The 23,841-nt window shown below is 39.4% G+C and overlaps 1 protein-coding gene and 1 pseudogene across 1 annotated transcript in view; one reads left to right on the forward strand and one right to left on the reverse strand.

Annotated features, from left to right (window-relative positions):
• The window catches only part of WDR64 (WD repeat domain 64), a 135,781-nt gene that overhangs the window by 21,556 nt on the left and 90,384 nt on the right, over positions 1 to 23,841 (reverse strand). The window contains exons 15-21 of the mRNA XM_005690570.3: positions 18,885 to 19,015; positions 16,119 to 16,220; positions 14,856 to 14,925; positions 13,942 to 13,978; positions 13,235 to 13,377; positions 6,875 to 6,980; positions 435 to 493 (exon numbers count right to left, since the gene is read on the reverse strand). Of these exons, the coding sequence (XP_005690627.2) occupies positions 435 to 493; positions 6,875 to 6,980; positions 13,235 to 13,377; positions 13,942 to 13,978; positions 14,856 to 14,925; positions 16,119 to 16,220; positions 18,885 to 19,015 (648 nt within the window). The remainder of the gene's footprint in view (positions 1 to 434; positions 494 to 6,874; positions 6,981 to 13,234; positions 13,378 to 13,941; positions 13,979 to 14,855; positions 14,926 to 16,118; positions 16,221 to 18,884; positions 19,016 to 23,841) is intronic.
• LOC102176544 lies at positions 751 to 1,419 on the forward strand (annotated as a pseudogene).

The raw sequence follows: 23,841 nt of genomic DNA on the forward strand, positions 1-23,841 counted from the left end.
TAACATATTTAATCATAAGGATGATTTTAGACTATAGGGGAAGAGTTTCTTGAAAATAATAATGTCTGGGTACCAGGTGGGGCTTCTAGGAAAGGTTATGAAACTTCCTTCTATGAAGTTGTGTAAGATAAAGGCAATGACTGTGGAGGACTGCTTGATGTATGATGCTCTTACGCTCTTGGCAGACTCTAACAAATAAGTCAAAACATGAAGTAGATGCAGAATGACCAGTGGCTTGTTTGCTCACTCATTCATCCCCTATTTTCTCCAGTAGACCACTGTTATTTGTCATATAGCTTACGTTTCAGTAGTATCACATATGACTTGAGAGTAGGTAGTCTTGTCCTGTATTTCTATCTTTTGTGGCATTTGGCACAGAGAAATGCTCAGTAAATGTCTTGATTCATTAATTAAACTAAAACTGAAGTTCTTACCTTTTCATCATGAGGTGATTCCAAGAAGGAACTGATACTGCAAAGGATAACGTGTCCTTCTGTATGAAATGTAAACATTGGACTTTTAAATTAAATATTCTCTTGTCTAAGTAATTATTAATACTACTCAGACTTGTTTTGATCAAGTTGTTTTGATTCAAGCATTTAAAATGGTAAATAAAATAGTATCTGAGAGGTGTAGTGCCGCCGCAGCAGCTACAGCAGGGACTCGAGCAGGGTGATGACCGTGCGGGAGGCGGCCTCCCTCTTGGAGACACCGCAGGGCACCACTGGTGCACTGGTTCTACACCTGCTCTGAGTGTTCTTAGCGATGGCCTGGAAATCTGGGGGTGCCAGCCCCTCAGAGCTAATCCACAACCTCCACAAAAACGGAATCCTCAAGGCAAAGTATTTGAAGTTATGTTGGCCTCAGACTGCTCTCACTATGCAAAATGCAACCTTTATATGGATTCTTCACATGGATTCTTCACAATCTATGGGGTTCCAAGCAACAATTAGTACTCCACATATGCATGCGTATGTACTAGAACTTCTGTTTGATCTGCTGCATGAAGGAGCTAAAGCTATAGGAGCTGGAAGTGGGACCCTTAAACTGCATGTTTTGCATGTATGGTTGGGTCTAGTGGAAAAGTCATAGGAACTGATTACATTAAACAGCTACTAAACCATTCAGTAAATAATGCTGGAAAGGGTGATCCAGTGCTTTTGTTTCCTGGGAGACTGCAGCGGCTTGTGGGGGGTGGAAAATGGAGTATGCTGAAGAAGCCCCTTATGGTGCTGTTCATGTAGGAGCCACAGACCCAGCTGTGTCCCCAGGCACTAATAGATGAGTTAAAGCCTGCCAGAAGATTGATATTACAAGTGGTCTGCAGATGAAAACCAGATATTGGAGTAATGTGGCAAGCTACATGTTGGCAGTGTCAAAATGAAATCTCACAATATTGGGATGTGGACAGAAAGGTGATTCAGTTATATATGTATATCCTTTTTCAGATTATTTTCCATCATAGTTTGCTGCAAGATGTTGAATATAGTTCCTTGTGCTATACAGTTGTTGTTCAATCACTGTTGTGTCCGACTCTTTGCAGCCTCATGGACTGCAGCACACTAGGCTTCCCTGTGTGTCCTTCACAATCTCCTGGAGTCTGCTCGGACTTACATCCATTGAATCAGTAATGCCATCCAGCCATCTCATCCTCTGTCGTCCCCTTCTCCTCCTGCCTTCAATCTTTCACAGCATCAGAGTCTTTTCCAATGAATTGGGTCTTCACACCAGGTGGCCAAAGTATTGGAGTTTCAGCTACAGCAACGCTCCTTCCAGTGCATATTCAGGATTGATTTCCTTTAGGATTAACTGGTTTTTTATCTCCTTGCAGTCCAAGGGACTCTCTCAAGAGTCTTCTCCAATACCCCAGTTCAAAAGCATCAGTTCTTCAGTGTTCAGCCTTCTTTATGGTTCAGTTGCACATCCATACTCGACTACTCAAAAAACCATAGAGCTTTGACTATATGGACCTTTGTTGGTAAAGTGATGTCTTTGCTTTTGAATATACTGTCTAGGTTTGTCATAGCTTTTCTTCCAAGGAGCAAGCATCTTTTGCTTTCATGGCTGCAGTTAGCATCCACAGTGATTTTGGAGCTCAAGAAAATAAAGTCTGTCACTGTCTCCATTACTATATACTGTGCTCTACATCTACAGTGGGACCTTGCTTGTCTGTTTTATATATATAGTAATTTGTATCTGATTATCTCAATCCCCTAATTTACTCTAATTTATCCCTCCTCCCCCACCTCTCCATTTGGGAACCATAAGTTTGTTTTCTGTCTCTGTGAGTCTGTTTCTATTTTGTAAATAAGTTCATTTAAATAAAGATAGCTTTAAATACATGCTGTAAATCTACCGGTAATATTGAATGCAAACATAAATAATTATTTTCTACAATCTCCAGAAGACTCAGGCAATTGTTAATACAAAATAATACATTGAGACTTTTGTAAGGTAACTTTTGAAATGAAAAATTAGTTTTAAAAGAGGAGACATAAAATTTAAATATTAGTATAATAACAATATCTGGATGCAGATCTCAAGATTACATTAGAAAATAATAAGGTTTGGCTGTGGTAAAAAGAAGTGTAGGCTAAGCTTGAGAGAAAAAAAGAAAGCTTAGGCTTAATTCAAAAGAAGAGAGGAAATAGGAAGGAAGCATTAAAAAAAAATAGTGTTACATGAAAGAATTAAGACCAACTATATTGGTTATGGACTTCCCTGGCGGCTCAGATGGTAAAGCATGTTGTCTACCTTGCAGGAGACCCGGATTCAAGCCCTAGGTTGGGAAGATCCCCTGGAGAAGGAAATGGCAATCCACTCCAGTACTATTGCCTGGAAAATCCCATGGACAGAGGAGCCTGGTAGGCTACAGACTATGGGGTCGCAAAGAGTTGGACACAACTGAGCAACTTCACTTTCACTTTCATATTGGTTATAACAATAAAAGTCCCCTATGAAGAACAAATAATCCCTTTCTTCTCATGCATGACTCCCTTTAGAATGAAGGTCAATGCAACATAACCCTTTTAAGATTATAAATAAAATCTTTACATTATTCCAAATATGCAAATAAGGGAGTGGGAGTCCTATACAGAACTCCTACAGGACTGGGAAAGCAGACTATTGGAGGGCACAGCAAAACCTTATGCTCACCAGGACCTAGGAGAAAGGAGCAGCGACCCCAAAAGAGAATAAGCCAGTCTTGGCTATGAGTGTCCGGGAGTCTCTGGCAGAGCGTGGGTCAACAGTGGCCTGCTGCGGGGTCAGGGGCACTAACTGAGCAGTTCATGGAGCCATGGTGTACTGACATAAGTCCCTTTGCAGGAGGTCACCATTATGCCATTAGCCAAAACTACAAGGAGGGAATACAGCCGCACCCATCAGCAGAAAATTGAATTTAAGGTTTACTGACCATGGCCTTACCCACCAGAACAAGACCCAGATTTCCCCACAGCCATTCCCTCCTACCATGAAGCTTCAACAAGCCTCTAATCCTCACCCATCAGAGGGAGACAGAGTGAAAACCACAATCACAGGAAGTGAACCAAACTGATCACATAGATCACAGCCTTGTCTAAATCAAAGGAACTATGAGCCATGCCATGTAGGGCTACGCAAGGTGGATGGGTCATGGTGGAGAGTTCTGACAAAACGTGGTCTACTGGAGAAGGCAATGGCAAACCACTTCAGCATTCTTGCCTTGAGAACTCCATGAACAGTGTAAAAAGGAAAAAAAGATGTGACATTGAAAGATGAACTTCCCAGTTGGTAGGTGCCCAATATGCTACTGGAGATCAGTGGAAAAATAGGTCCAGAATGGATGAAGAGGCTGAACCAAAGCAGAACACCCAGCTGTGCATGTTTCCTGTGGTGAACGTAAAGTCTGATGTTCTAAAGAACAGTATTGCATAGGACCCTGGAATGTTAGGTCCATGAATCAAGGCAAATTGGAAGTGGTCAAATAGGAGATGGCAAGAGTGAACATCACATTTTAGGAATCAGTGAACTAAAATGGACTGGAATGGACAAATTTAATTCAGCTTACCATTATATCTACTACTGTGGGCAAGAATCCCTTAGAAGAAATGGAGTAGCCATCATAGTCAGCAGAAGAGTCTGAAGTGCAGTACTTAGATACAATCTCAAAAATGACAGAATGATCTCTGTTCATTTCCTCGATTACTATCATAGTAATCGAGGTCTATACCCCAAACAATGATGCTGAAGAAGCTGAAGCTGAAGACCTACAAGAAGACCTTCTATGAAGCTGAAGGCCTTCTAGAAATAACACCAAAAAAGATATTCTTTTCATTATAGGAGACTGGAATGCAAAAGTAGGAAATCAAGACATACCTAGAGGACCAGGCAAGTTTGGCTTTGGATTACTAAATGAAGCAGGGCAAAGGCTAACAGAGTTTTACCAAGAGAATGCACTGGTCATAGCAAACACCCTCTTCCAACAACACAAAAGATGACTCTACACATGGACATCACCAGATGGTCAATACCGAAATCAGATTGAATATATTCTTTGCAGCTGAAGATGGAGTCACTATACAGTCAATGAAAACAAGACTGGGAGCTGTGACTCAGATCATGGACTCCTTATTGTCACATTTAGACTTACATTGAAGAAAGTAGGGAAAACCACTCTACCATTCTGGTATGACTTAAATCCCTTATACAGTGGAAGTGACAAATAGATTCAAGGGATTAGATCTGATAGAGTGCCTGAAGAACTATGGACAGAGGTTCATAACATGGTATAGGAGGTGGTGATCAAAACCATCCCCAAGAAAAAGAAATGCGAAAAGGCCAAATAGTTGTCTGAGGAGGCCTTAAAAATATGTAAGAAGAGAAGAGAAGCAAAAGACAATGGAGAAAAGGAATGATATGCCCATCTGAATGCAGCGTTCCAATGAATAGCAAGGAGAGATAAGAAAGCCTTCCTAAGTGAACAATGCAAAGAAATAGAGGAAAACAATAGAGTTGGAAAGAGAATCAGAGACACCAAGGGAACATTTCATGCAAAGATGGGCACAATAAAGTACAGAAATGGTATGGACCTAACAGAAACAGAAGATATTAAGAAGAGGTGGCAAGAATATACAGAAGAACTATACAAAAAAAAAATCTAATGATCCAGATAACCACAATGGTGTGACCGCTTACCTAGAGCCAGACATCCTAGAATACAAAGTCAAGTGGGACTTAGGAAGAATCAGTACGAGCAAGCTAGTGGAGATGATGGAATTCCAGCTGAGCTATTTCAAATCTGAAAAGATGATACTATGAAAGTGCTGCACTCAATATGCCAGCAAATTTGGAAAACTCATCAGCGGCCACAGGACTGGAAAAGGTCCGTTTTCATTCCAATCCTAAAGAAGTGCAATGCCAAGAAATGTTCACACTACCCCACAATTGCACTCATTTCACATGCTAGCAAAGTAATGCTGACTTAGCAGCAGCAGCAGGCTTCAACAGTATGTGAACCAAGAACTCCCAGGTGTTCGAGCTGGATTTAGAAAAGGCAGGAGAACCAGAGATAAAATTGCCAACAACTTTTGGAAAAACAAGAGAATCCCAGAAAAACATCTACTTCTGGTTGACTATGCTAAAGCCTTTGACTGCATGGCTCACAACAAACTGTGGAAAATTCTTCAAGAGATGGGAATACTCTATCACTTTACCTGCCTCCTGCGAAACCTATATGCAGGTGAAGAAGCAACAGTTAGAACTGGACATGGAACAACAGACTGGTTCCAAATTGGAAAAGGTGTACATCAAGGCTGTATATTGTCATCCTGCTTATTTAACTTTTATGCAGAGTACATCATGGAAATGCCGGGCTGGATGAAGCACAGGCTGGAATCAAGATTGCTGGGAGAAATATCAACAACCTCAGATATGCAGATGACACCACCCTTGTGGCATAAAGTGAAGAAGAGCTAAAGAGCCTCTTGATGAAAGTGAAAGAGGAGAGTGAAAAAGCTGGCTTAAAACTCAGCATTGCAAAAAAAGAAGATCATGGCATCATGTCCCATCACTTCATGGCAAATAGATGGGGAAACAATGGAAACAGTGATAGACTTTATTTTCTTGGGCTCCAAAATCACTGTAGATGGTGACTGCAGCCATGAAATTAAAAGATACTTGCTCCTTGGAAGAAAAGCCATGACATAGACATAGACATAGACATAAAAGCAGAGATATTACATTGCCATCAAATGTTCGTATAGTCAAAGCTGTGGTTTTTCCAGTAATGTATGGATGTGAGAGTTGGTCAATAAAGATGGCTGAGTGCTGAAGAATTGATGTTTTTGAACTGTTGTGTTGGTGAAGACTCTTAAGAGAGTCCCTTGGACAGCAAGGAGATCAAACCAATCAATCCTAAAGGAAATCCATCCTGAACATTCATTGGAAGGACTGATGGTGAAGCTGAAATTCCAATACTTTGGCCAATTGATGCAAAGACTTGACTCATTAGTAAAGACCCTGATGCTGGGAAAGATCGAAGGCAGGAGAAGGGGATGACAGAGGATGAGATGGTTGGATGGCATCACCGACTCGATGGACATGATTTTGAGCAAGTCCGGGAGATGGTGATGGACAGGGAAGCCTGGCATGTTGCAGTCCACGGGGTCGCAAAAAGTCAGACACAACAGAGCAAGTGAACAACAACAGTCCTATACCCAATTTAATGACAGAAGAAATCATATGTCTTCTTTAAATACAGAGCTTCTGTTTGCTTGGCAGCTTGGGCATCCTTCCTTTTGTTTCAGTAAATTTCACAGTGTTATCCTATATCCATTTTTATATCATGTAGGTTTTTAAGATACTTGTGGCCAACTGCATAACAGCAGTGACTTACCCGTATTTCCAGTCAGTAGTATTCTTGCACATGAATCAGTGAACAGCGATGTCAGAGAAATGGCAGCATGTTTTGTGAAAGGTAGAATATCTTTCAGTAGTCTTCCCTGTATAAAATATGATAATAAATTATATAAACATCAGTATTGGAGTTGAGTTTATAGATAATTTATCCCAAGAGCTATGTACTAATTATAACATGATTTCTCTTCTAATTATAGCATGATTTCTCTTCTTCATAATAAAAATAATTTGAAATTATGATGCTTTTGAACTGTGGTGTTGGAGAAGACTCTTGAGAGTCCCTTGGATGGCAAGGAGGTCCAACCAGTCCATCCTAAAGGAGATCAGTCCTGGGTGTTCATTGGAAGGACTGATGCTAAAGCTGAAACTCCAATACTTTGACCACCTCATATGAAGAGTTGACTCATTGGACAAGACTCTGATGCTGGGAGGGATTGGGGAAAGGAGGAGAAAGGGACGACAGAGAATGAGATGGCTGGATGGCATCACCGACTCTATGGACATGAGTTTGAGTGAACTCCAGGAGTTGGTGATGGACAGGGAGGCCTGGCGTGCTGTGATTCATGAGGTTGCAAAGAGTCAGACACAACTGAGCGATTGAATTGAACTGAACTGATATAGACTTATTTCCTTGAAACTAAATATTAGTAAAAGTGGGGTCAACTGTTAATTAGTAGGCTGCAGTCCACAGGATCGCTAGGAGTTGGACACGACTTCACTTTCACTTTCATGTGTTGGAGAAGGAAATGGCAACCCACTCCAGTGTTCTTGCCTGGAGAATCCCAGGGATGGGAGAGCTGGGTGGGCTGCCATCTATGGGGTCGCACAGAGTCGGACACGACTGAAGCGGCTTAGCAGCAGCAGCAGCAGACTCTTATTACTGCAGATCACCTCTATACTTGTAGGTTGTTCTCTGTCACTTCTGATAACCCTCTTCATGCAGTTCCTCAACCCCTTTCCAGTGATATTTCTCCTTTTAAATAAACATGATTTTCAAATTTAAGTGTTTCTCACTTACTTTAAGCCAGAATGTTGTATTTGTCCTTTCAGAAATATCTATTTTTGAATATTGGTACAAGACAGATTGCAAGAGATTCAAATTTGGCAGGTTGTTTTTCAGTGCTTAGTGTAAATCATCACTGACTTTCATATACAATTCTGTACTTACTTGGAGAATAAAAGTCAAAACATAGGAAGGAAAATTTTGAATCTGCTACTTGTTTCCTGAGATTTAGTTGGATATAGTATTTTCTCCTCCTATTGTTCTCACACTTTTATTATTTACCTATTGTGGGGGGAGGGGGAAATGTCACTGCTCTAATACCTGGGTCGTCTCAGGGAAAATCATTGTTTACAGTATTTCATAGCATTTTCAAACCAAGAAAGTGAAGTCGGTTAGTCGTGTCTGACTCTTTGCGACCCCATGGACTGTAGCCTACCGGTTTCTTCCATCCATGGGACTTTCCAGGCAAGAACACTGGAGTGGGTTGCCATTTCCTTCTCCAGGAGATCTTCCCAACCCAGGGATTGAACCTGGGTCTCCCGCATTGTAGACAGACACTTTACCATCTGAGCCACCAGGAACCAAGAGTTTCTCACTAATAAGTTAGAATCAACTGATCAATTGGAGGTTTTATACAGCAGACAGTATGCTGTTCTGTGTTGTCAAACCTCACTATCTGCCATACAAAACTTGCTGTTTTCTGGGTTTCCCTCTAGAAAGGAATCTTATAAGTGATGCCACCTTCCTTGCTGTTCACCATCATCAGTCTACTCAAGATCCTTACTTCTTTCATTTCTGTCCATCTAATTCAAACCCCCTGCCCTACTTTCCACCCCCAAATCATTTAAAATCTTTCAGTAAATGAAAGTTATCCTTCATTGTAAAGTGTCTAGGACCCTCAGTATAATGTAATAACTTCTTCCAGTGGCTTGGAAAGCTAAATTTTCATGTATATTCCACATTTCAGTGTTCTTACACTCTTTAATGATGTATTCATCATTAATACTATCATGTTATTTAAATCTTAGTTTTCTGAATGCTGTTTTAAGCCAACTTTTTCACTTTCTTCAAGAGGCTCTTTAGTTCTTCTTCACTTTCTGCCACAAGGGTGGTGTCATCTCTGTATCTGAGGTTATTGATATTTCTCCTAGCAATCTTGATTCCAGCTGTGCTTCATCCAGCCTGACATTTCCTTGACGTATTCTGCATAAAAGTTAAATAAGCAGGGTGACAATATGCAGCCTTGATGTATGCCTTTCCCAATTTGGAACCAGTCTGTTGTTCCATGTCCAGTTCTGTGATTCCTGATGTGCATACATATTTCTCAGGAGGCAGGTCAGGTGGTCTGGTATTCCTATCTCTTTCAGAATTTTCTACAGTTTATTGTGATCCACACAGTCAAAGGCTTTGGCATAGTCAATAAAGCAGAAATAGATGTTTTTCTGGAACTCTCTTGCTTTTTCCATGATCCAACAGATGTTGGCAATTTGATCTCCAGTTCCTCTGCCTTTTCTAAATCCAGCTTGAACATCTGGAAGTTCACAGTTCACATACTGCTGAAGCCTGGCTTGGAGAATTTTGAGCATTACTTTGCTAGTGTGTGAGTTGAGTGTAATTGTGCAGTAGTTTGAGCATTCTTTGGCAGTGACTTTCTTTGGGTTTGGAATGAAAACTGACCTTTTTCAGACCTGTGGCCACTGCTGAGTTTTCCAAATTTCCTGGCAAATTGAGTGTAGTACTTTCACAGGATCATCTTTTCAGATTTGAAACAGCTCAGCTGGAATTCCATCACCTCCACTAGCTTTGTTCATAGTGATGCTTCCTAAGGCCCACTTCACTTCACATTCCAGGATGTCTGACTCTAGGTGAGTGATCACACCATCGTGGTTATCTGAGTCATGAAGATCTTTTTTGTATAGTCTTCTGTGTATCCTTGCCACCTCTTCTTAATATCTCCTGCTTCTATTAGGTCCATACCATTTCTGTCCTTTATTGTGCCCATCTTTGCATGAAATGTTCCCTTGGTATCTCTAATTTTCCTGAAGCGATCTCTAGTCTTTCCTGTTCTGTTGTCTTCCTCTATTTCTTTGCATTGATCACTGAGGAAGGCTTTCTTATCTCTCCTTGCTATTCTTTGGAACTCTGCATTCAAATGAGTATATCTTTCCATTTCTCCTTTGCCTTTCTTGTCTTTTCTTTTCTCAGCTATTTGTAAGGCCTCCTCAGACAACCATTTTCCCTTTTTGCATTTCTTTTTCTTGGGGATGGTCTTGATCATTGCCTCCTGTACAATGTCACTAACCTCCATCCATAGTTCTTCAGGCACTCTATCAGATCTAATCCCTTGAATCTATTTCTCACTTCCATTGTATAATCATAAAGGATTTGATTTAGATCATACCTGAATGGTCTTCTGGTTTTCCCTACTTTCTTCAATTTAAGTCTGAATTTGGCAATAAGGAGTTCATGCTCTGAGCCATAGTCAGCTCCTGGTCTTGTTTTTTGCTGACCGTATAGAGCATTTCCATTTTTGGCTGCAAAGAGTATAATCAATCTGATTTTAGTTTTGACCATCCGGTGATGTCCATGTGTAGAGTCTTCTCTTGTGTTGTTGGAAGAGGGTGTTTCTATGACCAGTGCGTTATCTTGGCAAAACTCTGTTAGCCTTTGACCAGCATCGTTTTGTACTCCAAGGCCAAATTTGCCTGTTACTCCAGTTATCTCTTGACTTCCTACTTTTGCATTACAATCCCCTATAATGAAAAGGACATCTTTTTTGGGTGTTAGTTCTAAAAGGTCTTGTAGGTCTCTGAACCATTCAACTTCAGCTTCTTCAGCATTTTTGGTCAGGGCATAGACTTGGATTACTGTGATAGTGAATGATTTGCCTTGGAAACGAACAGAGATCATTCTGTCGGTTTTTGAGATTACATCCAAGTACTGCATTTTGGACTCTTTTGTTGACTATGATGTCTACTCCATTTCTTCTAAGGGATTCTTGCCCACAGTGGTAGATACAATGGTCATTTGAGTTAAATTCCCCCATTCTGGTCCATTTTAGTTCACTGATTCCTAAAATGTCGATGTTCACTCTTGCCATCTCCTATTTGACCACTTCAAATTTGCCTTGATTCATGGACTGAACATTCCAGGTTCCTATGCAGTATTGCTCTTTACAGCATTGGACTTTACTTCCATCACCAGTCACATCCCCAGGTGGGTGTTGTTTTTGCTTTGGCTCTGTCTCTTCATTCTTTCTGGAGTTATTTCTCCACTGATCTCCAGTAGCATATTGGGCACCTACCAGCCTGGAAAGTTCATCTTTCATTGTCCTAATTTTTTGCCTTTTCATACTCTTCACAGGGTTCTCAAGGCAAGAATGCTGAAGTGGTTTGCTATTCCTTTCTCCAGTGGACCATGTTTTGTCAAAACTCTCCACTATGACTCGTCTGTCTTGGGTGGCCCTACATGGCATGGCTCCTAGTTTCATTGAGTTAGACAAGGCTATGGTCCATGTGATCAGTTTCATTAGTTTTCTGTGATTGTGGTTTTCATTCTGTCTGCCCTCTGTGGGATAGGGTTAAGAGGCTTATAGAAGCTTCCTGATGGGAGAGACTGACTGTTAGGGAAAATGGGTTTTGTTCTGATGGGCAGGGCTATGCTCAGTAAATCTTTAATTTCCTGTTGATGGGTGAGCTGTGTTCTTCCCTGTTGTTTGACCTGAGGCCAAACTACGGTGGAGGTAATGAAGATAATGGTGACCTCCTTCAAAAGGTCCCATGCATGCACTGCTACACTCAGTGCCCCGACCCTGCAGCTGGCTACCACTGACCCATGCCTCCACCAGAGACTCCTGGGCACTCATGGGCAAATCTGGGTCAGTCTCTTGTGGGGCCACTGCTTTCTCCTGGGTCCTGGTGTGCACAAGGTTTTATTTGTGCCCTCCAAGTGTCTGTTTCCCCAGTCCTGTGTAAGATCTGGCAGCTCTATGGTCGGGTTAATGGTGACCTCCTCCAAGAGGGCTTATGCCATACCCACATTAACTGCACCCAGAGCCCCTGCCCCTGCTGCAGTCCACTGCTGTCTCCTCAGGAGACACTCAAACACAGTTCTGGCTCAGTCTCCGTGGGGTCTCTGAGCCCTGGTGTGCACAAGGTTTGTTTGAGCCCTCCAAGCATCTCTGGCGGGTAAGGGATTCGATTCTAAATGTGATTTCACCCCTCCTACAATCTTGCTGAGGCTTCTCCTATGCCCTTGGACGTGGGGTATCTTTTTTTGGTGGGATCCAACATTTTCCTGTTGATGGTTGTTCAGCAGTGAGTTGTAATTTTGGAGTTCTCACAGGAGAAGATGAGCGCACGTCCTTCTACTCTGCCATCTTCACGACATCATCTCCATCACTTCATGGCAAGTAGATGGTGAAACAATGGAAACAGTCACAGACTTTTTTTTTTTTTTTTTGGCTCCATAATCACTGCAGATGGTGACTACAGCCATGAAATTTAAAAATGCTTACTCCTTAGAAGAAAAGCTATGACCAACCTAGACATCATAGCAGAGACGTTACTTTGCCAGCAAAGGTCAGTCTAGTCAAAGCTATGGTTTTTCCAGTAGTCATGTATGGATGTGAGAGTTGGACTATAAAGAAAGCTGAGCACCAAAGAACTGATGCTTTTGAACTGTTGTGTTGGAAAAGATTCTTGAGAGTCCCTTGTACTGCAAGGAGATCCAACCAGTCCATCCTAAAGGAAATCAGTCCTGAATATTCATCAGAAGGACTGATGCTGAGGCTGAAACTCCAATACTTTGGCCACCTGATGTGAAGAACTGACTCATTGGAAAAGTCCCTGATGTTGGAAAAGACTGAAGGTGGGAGGAGAAGGGGACAACAGAGGATGAGATGGTTGGATGGCATCATCGGCTTGATGGACATGAGTTTGAGTAAGCTCCAGGAGTTTCTGATGGACTAGAAGGCCTGGTGTGTTGCAGTCCATGAGGTTACAAAGAGTTGGACACGACTCAGTGACTGAACTGATTATTTAAATATCCAGTGAAATATATAGTGGGATGTATTCATAGCTCAATGTAAAGAAAGATTGGAAATACAGTAGTTGTCTTAGCAGTTTTGATGATTTGATCTTTTGAGTTACAAAATTGACCTAAATTTTTGAGTAGTATTTTCAGTGAGTAGACTGCAAAACCAGCCATTTGGCTAGAAGATTGAACAGTAATAAAATTAGATGCTATATCAAACCGTAGGGGCCTAAGGTTTATTCAATAATCCTTTTTATCTTTCCCGTTTTTTGCTGTTCCAGGTAAATGACAGGCCCTCACCTCCATAGTCCACAAGCGGAGATGTCCGTCCTCATGTGCAGTGACAAGGATAGGTGGTGGTTGAGTATCTGTTTCATTGGTGCCTCCAGGAGGCTTTTTGTCCGCTGGCTGTTGCTCTCTCATTGCAACATCTGTTTGCTCACCTGTTGGAAAATTAGTGAGTTACCAGTGTTTGTTATACTTGGCATTTCAAATTTTATAGAATATAAAAGAGGAAGCAAGTAGGAAAATAGAAAAAAAAACTCACATTCTTTTCCCTAGAATTTTTTTTTTTTTAATCTTAGAGAACTTCAGTCAGTGCAGAGAACAAAAAACCTTTAACAAATGGAATCCTGTATCACTGGAAAAAAACTAGAAGAGCTCATTTTGGGTTCTATTACAAAAGCCTCTGCACTGTACTTGGTAGTTAAAACTAGGTATACATCCAGTATGAGTCCTACACAGTCAAAAAAGGCTTATGAATCTAGTATAAGCTTCAGGGCAGCAGGCTGGAGGCTAAGAAGCTCAGTAGTACTTTGGATTTTTAAAATCTAAAGTTAATAGTTATAAAAGCATCATAATAATGTAAACTCTGCTTCTTGGATGACTGAGTCCTATAGCACCTCAGCGTTTAGTCACAGAAAAGAATATACATTAATTCTAAGCAGTCTATCACCTAAACTCCCTATGGCAAAGAGGTTAAGAAAGGGAGGCAATTGCACACTAACCTTTAACCTCACTCTCATGTATGCTCTGTTTGCTTCCCTAAATTCGGGGAGAAAAAGAGAATATTTATGATATTATAAGGAAATGAGATACACTGAATGAATAGATTTTTTTCATAGTTAAATTTATATCTCTAAGCATTAATTTTAAAGTTATTTTACAATCACTTCTTTGAAAAGATGCATTGCAGTGATTTTCATGTTTATAAATAAGGTATTTATAACACAGCCTTTTCCTAGTGGCTCCAGTGTAGCATAATAACGAGAGTAATTAAATACCTAGAGCTTGCTACGTTCTTGGTGTATAATGTCTCTAATTCCATTAACAACCATACCAGTTAGGTTCTACTATTCCCTTTGTATTGCTGAAGAAATGGAAACTCAGAGGTTAAGTGACATCTCTAAAGCTAATCAGATAATAAATGGAGTGCTTAGATTTAAGTACAAGTCTGTTTGACACATCCTTACAAGCTGATTATTTCCACTGTGCTAGTGCTTTTAAAATAATGTATGCAGTGAAAACTTTCCTTCAAACAAAATCTTAACTAGAAATAAAAATGTGTAAAAAAATATGAAATATGGAACCAAGAACACAGTTTGAAAACCATTTCATTACATTGTGTTGTAACATAATCACATGCTGTCTCTTTCCTCTGTGAAATGCATATAATACTTTTTAGTAAAAGAGATAGTCTAAATTTATTATTTAATGAACATAAAAATAGCCTATGTAATTTATTTTATTCATGATTATTTGCAGATAGGAAAGCCTTGAAAAATAGTGGGGAAAAAGATAAAAGCAGTTTAGACATTGCTTTTTAGGGAAAACAAAAAAGATTTTACCTACTACATGCAACAAATTATCGAGCCAACATTGGCGATAACAGGAAGGCACACTCTCCTTTTCTCTTGCTCACCTTGCTACTCTGTGGACCCTTGCTAGAATCACATTGGGATGAAGAACATACAGAATCCTGACTTGATCTCCTGCAGGGAGAGGGAGGAAGCCCAAGGAGGAAAAGTTAAGATACTCTTTCATACTCAGAAGGTGCTCTCCTCTGTTTTAATTTCAGCTGGTTACTTTTTTTTAGCATCTCTGGATTTTAGCGTGGATACTGCTCAGGTGTAGGAAATAAAAATCTGTTCTTTCCCACTGTTAAGGCTAGATTTAGTCCCAGAGGCTCTGACACTGAAATGGTGGGGAGTGAGGTGGCTGTGAGGAGGCCTGGAAAACCTAGTAACTTCTGCTCTATAGTTTCTAATTCTGCTAGAATGGACTGAAAAGGGGCTTAGTGTTCTGGTGCAGATATATACAGATGAGGTCCTCAAAATATTCTCAGAATGAGAACATTTCAAGTCAAGGAGTAAGGAAGATGTTATATTCTGGCTCACTTCTGGATGATGAGATAGTATAGAAGCCTTTGATTTTTCTCCAGAGATGTGTTTTTCGTTGCCTATTGAAATCAGAGTTCTCGAGCAAATATAAATAGGAAAAACACCTTTTCTTAAACTTAAAAAAAAAAAAATCCCCTGCTCTGTTGGAAATGGGTGACAGTTGCTCAGTTATAGCAGATGTCGTATGAAATCTGCTTCCGTATGATCTTTCATATTTGCCCTATAAATCTTTTTTTTTCTGCTTTATATCAGTGCTCATAGAGTTGTATTTTAGCTGCAAGTGGGGTCAAGTGAGCATTTTTCCTCTCTGCTGTGGAACTGAAATGGTAAGGGGAAACTGGATAACCGCACAGCAATTAGATCCCCCTGGGGCCACCCATTTACAAAAACAGTAATAGGGAAGAAAGCTGAAGCCAAGTATGTCAGTCCCGATATATCTTCCCTCAGTTGTGTGTGTGTGTGTGTGCTCACTCATTCAGTTGTGTCTGATTCTTTGTGACCCATGGACCGTAGCCCACCAGGTTCCTCTTGTCCATGGAACTTTTCAAGCAAGAATACTGGAGTGGGTTGCCATCTTCCTCCTCCAGGGGATCTTCTGGACCCAGGGATCGAACCTGCATCTCCTGCGTCTCTTGCATTGTCAGGTGGAATCTTTACCACTAGTGCCACCTGGGAAGACCCTTCTCGCAATTGTACCTTCCTAAATGCTGGGATGAGGAGAACTCTTCTTATATCATCCACTTAAGTCCCCAACAATATTTTTTGATCAATAAATGCTGAGTTACCTTACACATTCAGGATTATGAAAGAGAAATAGTATGTCATTAATTCTAAAGCGTTTAGGGTCCAAATCAGGGTCTACAGTGAAGCAATCTTCTGGTCTATACCTAGGAATAAGCATACATTCACAAGATAAAAATTTACAAATAAGGTAACATACATTATTATATATTCCATGCAGAGGTAATCAACTCCTGAAATGTTGATTATCATTGAACATGGAGAGAAAACCCAAAAGTATAGCATTTGAACTCTTTCTTAATAAACATCTATATAACAACACGATCTTTTAGTGTTTAGAAGTCTTTTAATTCAATCAGTTTGTGTATTAGTTCAGAGAGTGAGCTTATACAACCTCCTGGAAGTTTCATACAGTTTAAAGAATAGATTTCTACTCTATGAATAAGTGAAATGAGAAATTAGAATAAAATGTAGTTACTACCCTCAAGCACCTTATAATTAAGTGGAAAAGGAAAGCAAGTAATTCAGTAATCACACTATTCTTCCTGCTCCAGTCTCCAATTGACTCAGATTCCCAAAAACACCTTCCTAGGTAGTTTCATGGAAGCAGAAGGATGGTCCCCCACTGTCTGCCCTGGCACTTCATAGTAGGGTTTTAAAGCCATGTTTGCTATTCCTTATAGGAAATAGATGTTATAACAAACTGTTCTTTTTCCTTTAGTGAAAATTACCTCTCCTAATTTGGATCGACAAGTGATGAAGGACCTGCTGGGGAGTGAACCAAGCTCAAAGGAGGAAACTGCAAATTTGATGACTTGTTGAGCTCCAACTTTTTATGTATTTCTGCTCTGCAAGTGAACTGCATGGTAAAGTGGATTATTCATTAGTAGTAACAACTTCTAGTTTGCACCCAAAAAAGCATAGGACTTGGAACAGAAAACGAAGGACTATTTCTCCTGACTGGTGAAAGGCTCTTGGACAAAGTTTGAGGTAGAGGTAGAGAGAGCCATCCTTTAACTTTAGAGTCTTTAAACTGGACCTAAATTACTTTGGACAGTTGAATTATGTTTTGCAAAATACTCCAGTGATTCTAAATCAGCTGTTTCAATATAATCATCCTTTTGTGGGAGGAGGACACTGTATGACCCATTGTAGTCAGCTATTCTTCTGTGGGTGCTGGACTTGCATGAACCCTTGGCACACTGCCTAGCACTCAAGAATAGGTTCAAGAAGCATCTCCACCTTTGAACTGGGGATATTCTCAGGGGAGCTGCGATCTCTTTTAAGCTGTGGCAGTAGATTGTGGCCTTTGCATTTTTAGTCTAGTAGATGCTTTCCCAAAATAGTGAGTCATACATAAGCTGACACAGTGTGAAAACTGCATTAATAAGAAGATGAGGAATTGTGTGGTGTTATTATTTAGGAATAAAGTGACACGTATACAGTCTGTGAGAAAAGCCTAAGGGCAAGGATTGGAGGAAAGGAACTGAAGGATGACAGGAATTCCAGGGGCAGGGCCCAGCAGACCCTGAGCTGAGGTAAAGAGGAGGGGTTTGCAGAAACAGCTACTTCAGCTTAAGGTTCAAAGCAAAGCATACCCAGAGTCCCAGGAAGAAAGGAATATTTCCTCCCCAAACTTGGCTAAAAGTAAAAACTCTGACATAGACTGAAAAGGGGCATAGAGTCTAGGAAGACTGTGCAAGTGCTGTAGCTAGGAAAGGCAGAGATTTCTTTCGCCTTTTCGTCTTCTCTTCCCTTGTCTTCTCTGACTCTCATCTCCTTTATACCTCTTTCCTTCCCCAAAATGCTTAAATAGAATTGATTTTATTTTTAATTCATTGTTAAGGTTCTTGGCCATCTTACACAAAGTACAACTTTAGAAACTCTCTTGATATAGGGTGACACATGGCCCTTGCTTAGAGCCCAATTACACAACTGAGGAAAGGTTATTATTTTTAACCCACCCATAGCAAATAATACAATGTTATATTATATCCTTTATAACCAGTGGTAAGCATATTTAGAACTGGATTTCCAGGGGAAGGTAAATTTTGTGGAACAGAGCAAATCTAGTTGGTTGAGATGTAGAAATGAATGTGTAATGCCCTTGTTAGTACTGCCCTGTGGTATTGGGTGGAGCTCTTTTTCCATAAGAGCTTATGGGAAAAACCCAAAAGAACTTTTTGACCACCCCAGTAAACTGGATGTGTTGGAGTGGTGAATGAGAAGGAAAACCCATCTTAATTACCTCTCACCATTTGATGCTGGTGTCACTGGGAATACCAGATAAGATGGGGGAGGGTAGATTGGGAAGAAATCTTGGGCATGTTGGACTTTAAGGGTCTTGTTATTCATCCATATGGTAATTGCCAGTAGGCAATTGGATATGGGTGCTTGAAACTCTTAGATTATTATTTAAAATTACTACATATTTTAAATATTTTTTAAAGTTATGTATTTGGACAAGATTGTACATGGAAAGCATATGCTAACTTTAGTGCATGCTTTAGTACATACTCTGTGCACATAAAGTACATACTCTAGTACATCCTCAAGAAGAGTAGATGTAAAAGCACTTGGGAATACAAATAATTAAGGTTTACTTTATTCATATCATTCTGGGATTTAGACACTCAACACATATGCTGCTTATAAAGATAACCTCCAGGAAAGGCTCCTTGAGAAAATCATCCTCACTTTTATGTATTGCTTTTTTTTTTTTTTTTAAGTAATGAATGTTGCTTTGACTCTTCTGCAGTGCAGCTTTTTAAGGAAATGAGTATAGTATTTTAGGAAACAATGCAACTCACACTTCTTTGACAGTTGATGTTACAAAATTCCATAAGATGATCACACCATTTAAGGTTCCAGCAGCTATCAAATTATATCCTTCTATTTGTAAGAGATCAATGCAGTTCACTTCTATACTAACAGCAGAATTCTGAAGAGGGAAAGAAACAGAACCAGTGATCATCATAATCACAGTATCTAAGCACAAGACAAACACAATGTGTATACTTTGTTGCTCTCTCACTAACAAGCCAAAAAAAGTATATATTTAAATCCTAAAGCATGAAATTTAGTAAAATCTAAATTATTTTGGCATAAAATACTTTAATTTGTAGAATTTAATTAAGCAAGAAAAAATATACTCTTCATGAAGATCAGCCCTGGGATTTCTTTGGAAGGAATGATGCTAAAGCTGAAACGCCAGTACTTTGGCCACCTCATGTGAAGGGTTGACTCACTGGAAAAAACTCTGATGCTGGGAGGGATTGGGGGCAGGAGGAGAAGGGGACGACAGAGGATGAGATGGCTGGATGGCATCACCGACTCGATGGACATGAGTCTGAGTGAACTCCAGGAGATGGTGATGGACACGGAGGCCTGGTGTGCTGCGATTCATGGGGTTGCAAAGAGTCGGACACGACTGAGTGACTGAACTGAACTGAACTGAACTGAACTGATTGTCTTCTTCCTTCAGCCTAAACTATCAACCAGTAAACTACCTTTCCATCTTTCTCTTCTCTTCAAACTTCTTGAAAGAATATCCTATATTAGCTCTTCTAAATTACTGACCTTCCTTTCACCCATGGCCTAGCTTCTGCTCCATGCCACTCTATGAAATCTTTTTCTAAATATCACCAGGGACTTTCTTTTACCAGTGATATTTGATATGTTTCAGTTGTCTTGCCTCAAGTATTTTTTGGTACCTACTATGTTAGGTTCTTGGGATATATAGTTAAACAGAATGTCAGTAAACCCAGAGAAAATTTTAATACAATTCAAGCATTCAGATAAACTGTTTAGATAACTGTTAATTCAGATAAATTGTTATTATGTACAATTTTTTTTGAAAGTTTATGTTTTATTTGACAGACATACTAAGGACTCTAAGCCCAGGAGATAGCATGTTAAGTAATCCTGGAAAAACTGCTCCAAGGAGGTGAGGAGGAAGCTAGGATATATAGGAATTATCCAACAAAGGACACAAAACATTACTGTTAATAAAAGAAAACTCAGTTTAAGGAATTTAACACTTTTCTGTGTATGAGAAGATGCAGGAGTCTGAGCTCTCTTCATTCCTTTGATATGCACCTCAGCTATCTGGGGCCAGTATCCTGTTTTCACATCCCGTTTCCTCAGGGCTCGCCATCAGAAGTGGCTGCAGTCTGATGGCTGCTAGATGGTAAGTATTCTTTGTTTCCTTCCTGAGTTCCCTCAGGACTTACCAGCTCACCATCAGAATTGGCTACAATCACTGATGACTGTGATATCTTTTTTTTACTGATATGGCAGACAATATTTTATTTCTCAGTTCTTCATCTTGGTCCAAAATTTGAGACATTTCATGACCAATTTTTGTCCCATGGTGCTGGGACGTTCTTCTTAGATCTGGCAAAAGTTTTTGTTGACTTTCCACTTTGGGTGTTAATTTCTGGATTAGGTTCTGTTGATAGCTAAAGATTCTCTGGATCCTCTGTCTTACTAGTCCATTATGATCCAGGAAATGTTTTCAGCTTATTGCTTCTTTCCGTACCTAGAATCACATTGCTGCTAAGTCGCTTCAGTCATGTCCGACTCTGTGCGACCCCATAGATGGCAGCCCACCAGGCTCCCCCATCCCTGGGATTCTCCAGGCAAGAACACTGGAGTGGGTTCCCATTTCCTTCTCCAATGCATGAAGGTAAAAAGTGAAAGTGAAGTTGCTCAGTCGTTTCTGACTCTTAGCAACCCCGTGGACTGCAGCCTACCAGGCTCCTCCATCCATGGGATTTTCCAGGCAAGAGTACTGGAGTGGGATGCCATTGCCTTCTCCAAGAATCACACTATTAAAATTATTTTATGAGTCATAAATGTGATCTATTTCCTCAAAATGTTTACCATCATTAGTTTTGTCACAGGGTCTAGTTATACACTGGGTACAGTAAGAGACAACAACCTTATAAAATAGACAGGATATAAGTAATACAGCTAGTAATATTAACAAAGTCCTAGGGTGGCATGGAGACACAAAACACATTTGGAAATGAAGAACAGATTAAAACAACGATTACATCTTTGTTTACAAATCTATACTTTATTAACTTTGTTGTAAGTTATAGCATAAGAGGAAACCTCTTTTGGAAAACAAAGATTAAAACTAGTATATTGTCCAAAAAGTCATAAAATTATAAACCATGTTTATCCGTTCATCTGATCCCATAAAGTTAATTCCTGTTGATCTGGATGAAGTCATCAGATTTTCCATTAGAGTTTTGTTTTGAGAGTTCTGGGGAAAGATAGCATGTCTTTCAGTTTATCAGTCATTTTTTGTTGTTCATTTGCTAAGTCATTTCTGACTCTTTGTGACCCCATGGACTGCAGCACACCAGGCTCCTCTCTCCTCCACTATCTCCCAGAGTTTACTCAGATTCATGTCAGTTGGTGATGCTATCTAACCATCTCATCCTCTACCGCCCCCTTCTCCTTTTGCCTTCAATCTTTCCCAGCATCAGGGTCTTTTTCAGTGAGTCGGCTCTTCACGTCAGATGGCCAAAGTATTAGATCTTCTGCTTCTGCAACAGTCCTTCCAGTGAATATTCAGGGTTGATTTCCTTTCAGGTCAACTGGTTTGATCTTGCAGTCTAAGGGACTCACAAGAGTCTTCTCCAGCACCACTATTCAAAGGCATCAGTTCTTCGGCGCTCAGCCTTCTTTATGATCCAGCTCTCACATCTGTACATGACTACTGGAAAAACTACAGCTTTGACTATACAGATGCCCTAAAGCAATAAAACAATGGTGGCATGAGACCCACATCCTGCCCAGTGAGCTCAGTAAGTTAATGACCCCTAGGACAGGATACATAGTAGGTGCTCATTAAAAATACATGCAGTGACATACAAAAGTCTCAAAAACCTACTAAAGAATATTTAAGTATTACTGTGTGATTCAACTTACATAGCATTCTAGAAGAAGTAAAAATAAATCTAAAAAAAATTAGAACAGTAGTTGTCTTGAGTGAGGGGCAAGTATTGATCGGCAGGAGTATGAAAGTGTGTTTTATCTTGATGGGGTTTGGATTGTGTTTTGAATATATTCCTATTCAAATTCATTGAATAGCACACTTGAATTCTGTGCATTTTATTATTTATAAATTTTACTAAAAAAATGTAAATAGTGAATTCTAGTTAAAGATACATATACTGAAGTATTTAGGGGATGATATGTACTGATATCATCATCTTACTTTGAAATATATTTTAAAAACAAGGTGGATTGAAGGGTGTGTAGGGGATGAATATGTAACTACATATGCAACGAAGCAAATATTACAAAATATGTGTAAAGAGTAAATTTTAAGTGGAGGGTTTTATAGGTACTCATTTTATAAAGCTGCCAGTTCTATATTTGTGAAATTTTTCATAATGAAATGTTGAGAAAGAAATACCTATGAACCATACACTCTTCAGGAAAGAGATTTTATAATTACAAAGACTTTTTACACCCCTGCAAGTCCACCCATGGACTGAGAATTCAAGGATCCTAAATTAGGGAGTTAAGGACCCTGGTTCTGTAACTCTAAGGATCTACTACTAAGGACTTGTCAGGAGATACCTCTTTTTATCTGTGTGTGGAAAACAATATTGGTTTCTTTCAATCTACTTACAATTTTGAAAATCAGAGAATATCCTGTAACAGAAATAGTCTGATGATATATTTTCCTTATTTAGATTTTTCAAGCAATATTTAGGACAGCAAGAAAAAATTAACCAGATATCAATAAGTGATATCACCAGAGCAATATAAGAAGCTTACAAAATAAAAGCTGAAAACAAAAAGTTGAAATTTTATTAACTGATATTGGAAAATCTAGTTAAAATCATATAATGTAAACATGGTGAAATAATAATTAGACAGAAAATGTGAGCAACAATTTTGTGACCTCTTGATATGACCCCAAACTTACCCTTCTTGTCAAAATCTAGGAGATGTTAAAACAACCTAGCTATTTTTAGATAGATGAAAACATGAAATGCTCCTGAGTGGAGCTGAAAGAATACTTGTGATTATTTCCAAGAGTAGTTTCTAATAAACTGTTGAAACTTCATCTACACCAAGCTGCTCAGAAATTAACATTGCCATGGGAAAAATGACCATACACAAAGTGAAAACACAAATAAGAAAATGGGAAAAAATATTTGAAACTTCTCTCACAGAGGACTGGTATTCCTAATTAATATTCCTAATTATTTATACATATATGTGTGTATTCTTATATTCCTAATATATAAAGAGCTTTTTAATATATTAGAAAAAAGAAAAATCTAGATAGAAATATAAACAAAGAATAGATAAATGATGCATGTACATAAACATATTTAATCTAAAAACTTGTCATACCTGAAACTTATCCAGAACTACTAGGGTCATATCAAAAGAACTCAGAAACCTGAAGTGTCCAACTAGCTTGAGATGGGACAATTTGAGAATTGATCAATAATGCAGTAGATGGAAACACATCAAGAATATTTAAATTTGTTATCTGATAATGATACTGAACAAATAAGATCCACTGACCACTTTTGTAAGATGCTAGAAAACCAATTTCTTACTTTGAAAACTGATAAATGTAAGAAAACAGTCAGTTATTTTGATTTCCTATCTGAACTGTACCTCGGGATAACTAAATAATTGATAATAGTTTTTATTTAGAGATACATTCCAGCTAACAAATTAATCAGAATGGTAAAATGGCAACTCTGAGTGAAATAATAAACCTAG

The sequence above is a fragment of the Capra hircus genome, chromosome 16 (assembly GCF_001704415.2).
Source record: "Capra hircus breed San Clemente chromosome 16, ASM170441v1, whole genome shotgun sequence".
NCBI classification, from domain to species: domain Eukaryota; kingdom Metazoa; phylum Chordata; class Mammalia; order Artiodactyla; family Bovidae; genus Capra; species Capra hircus.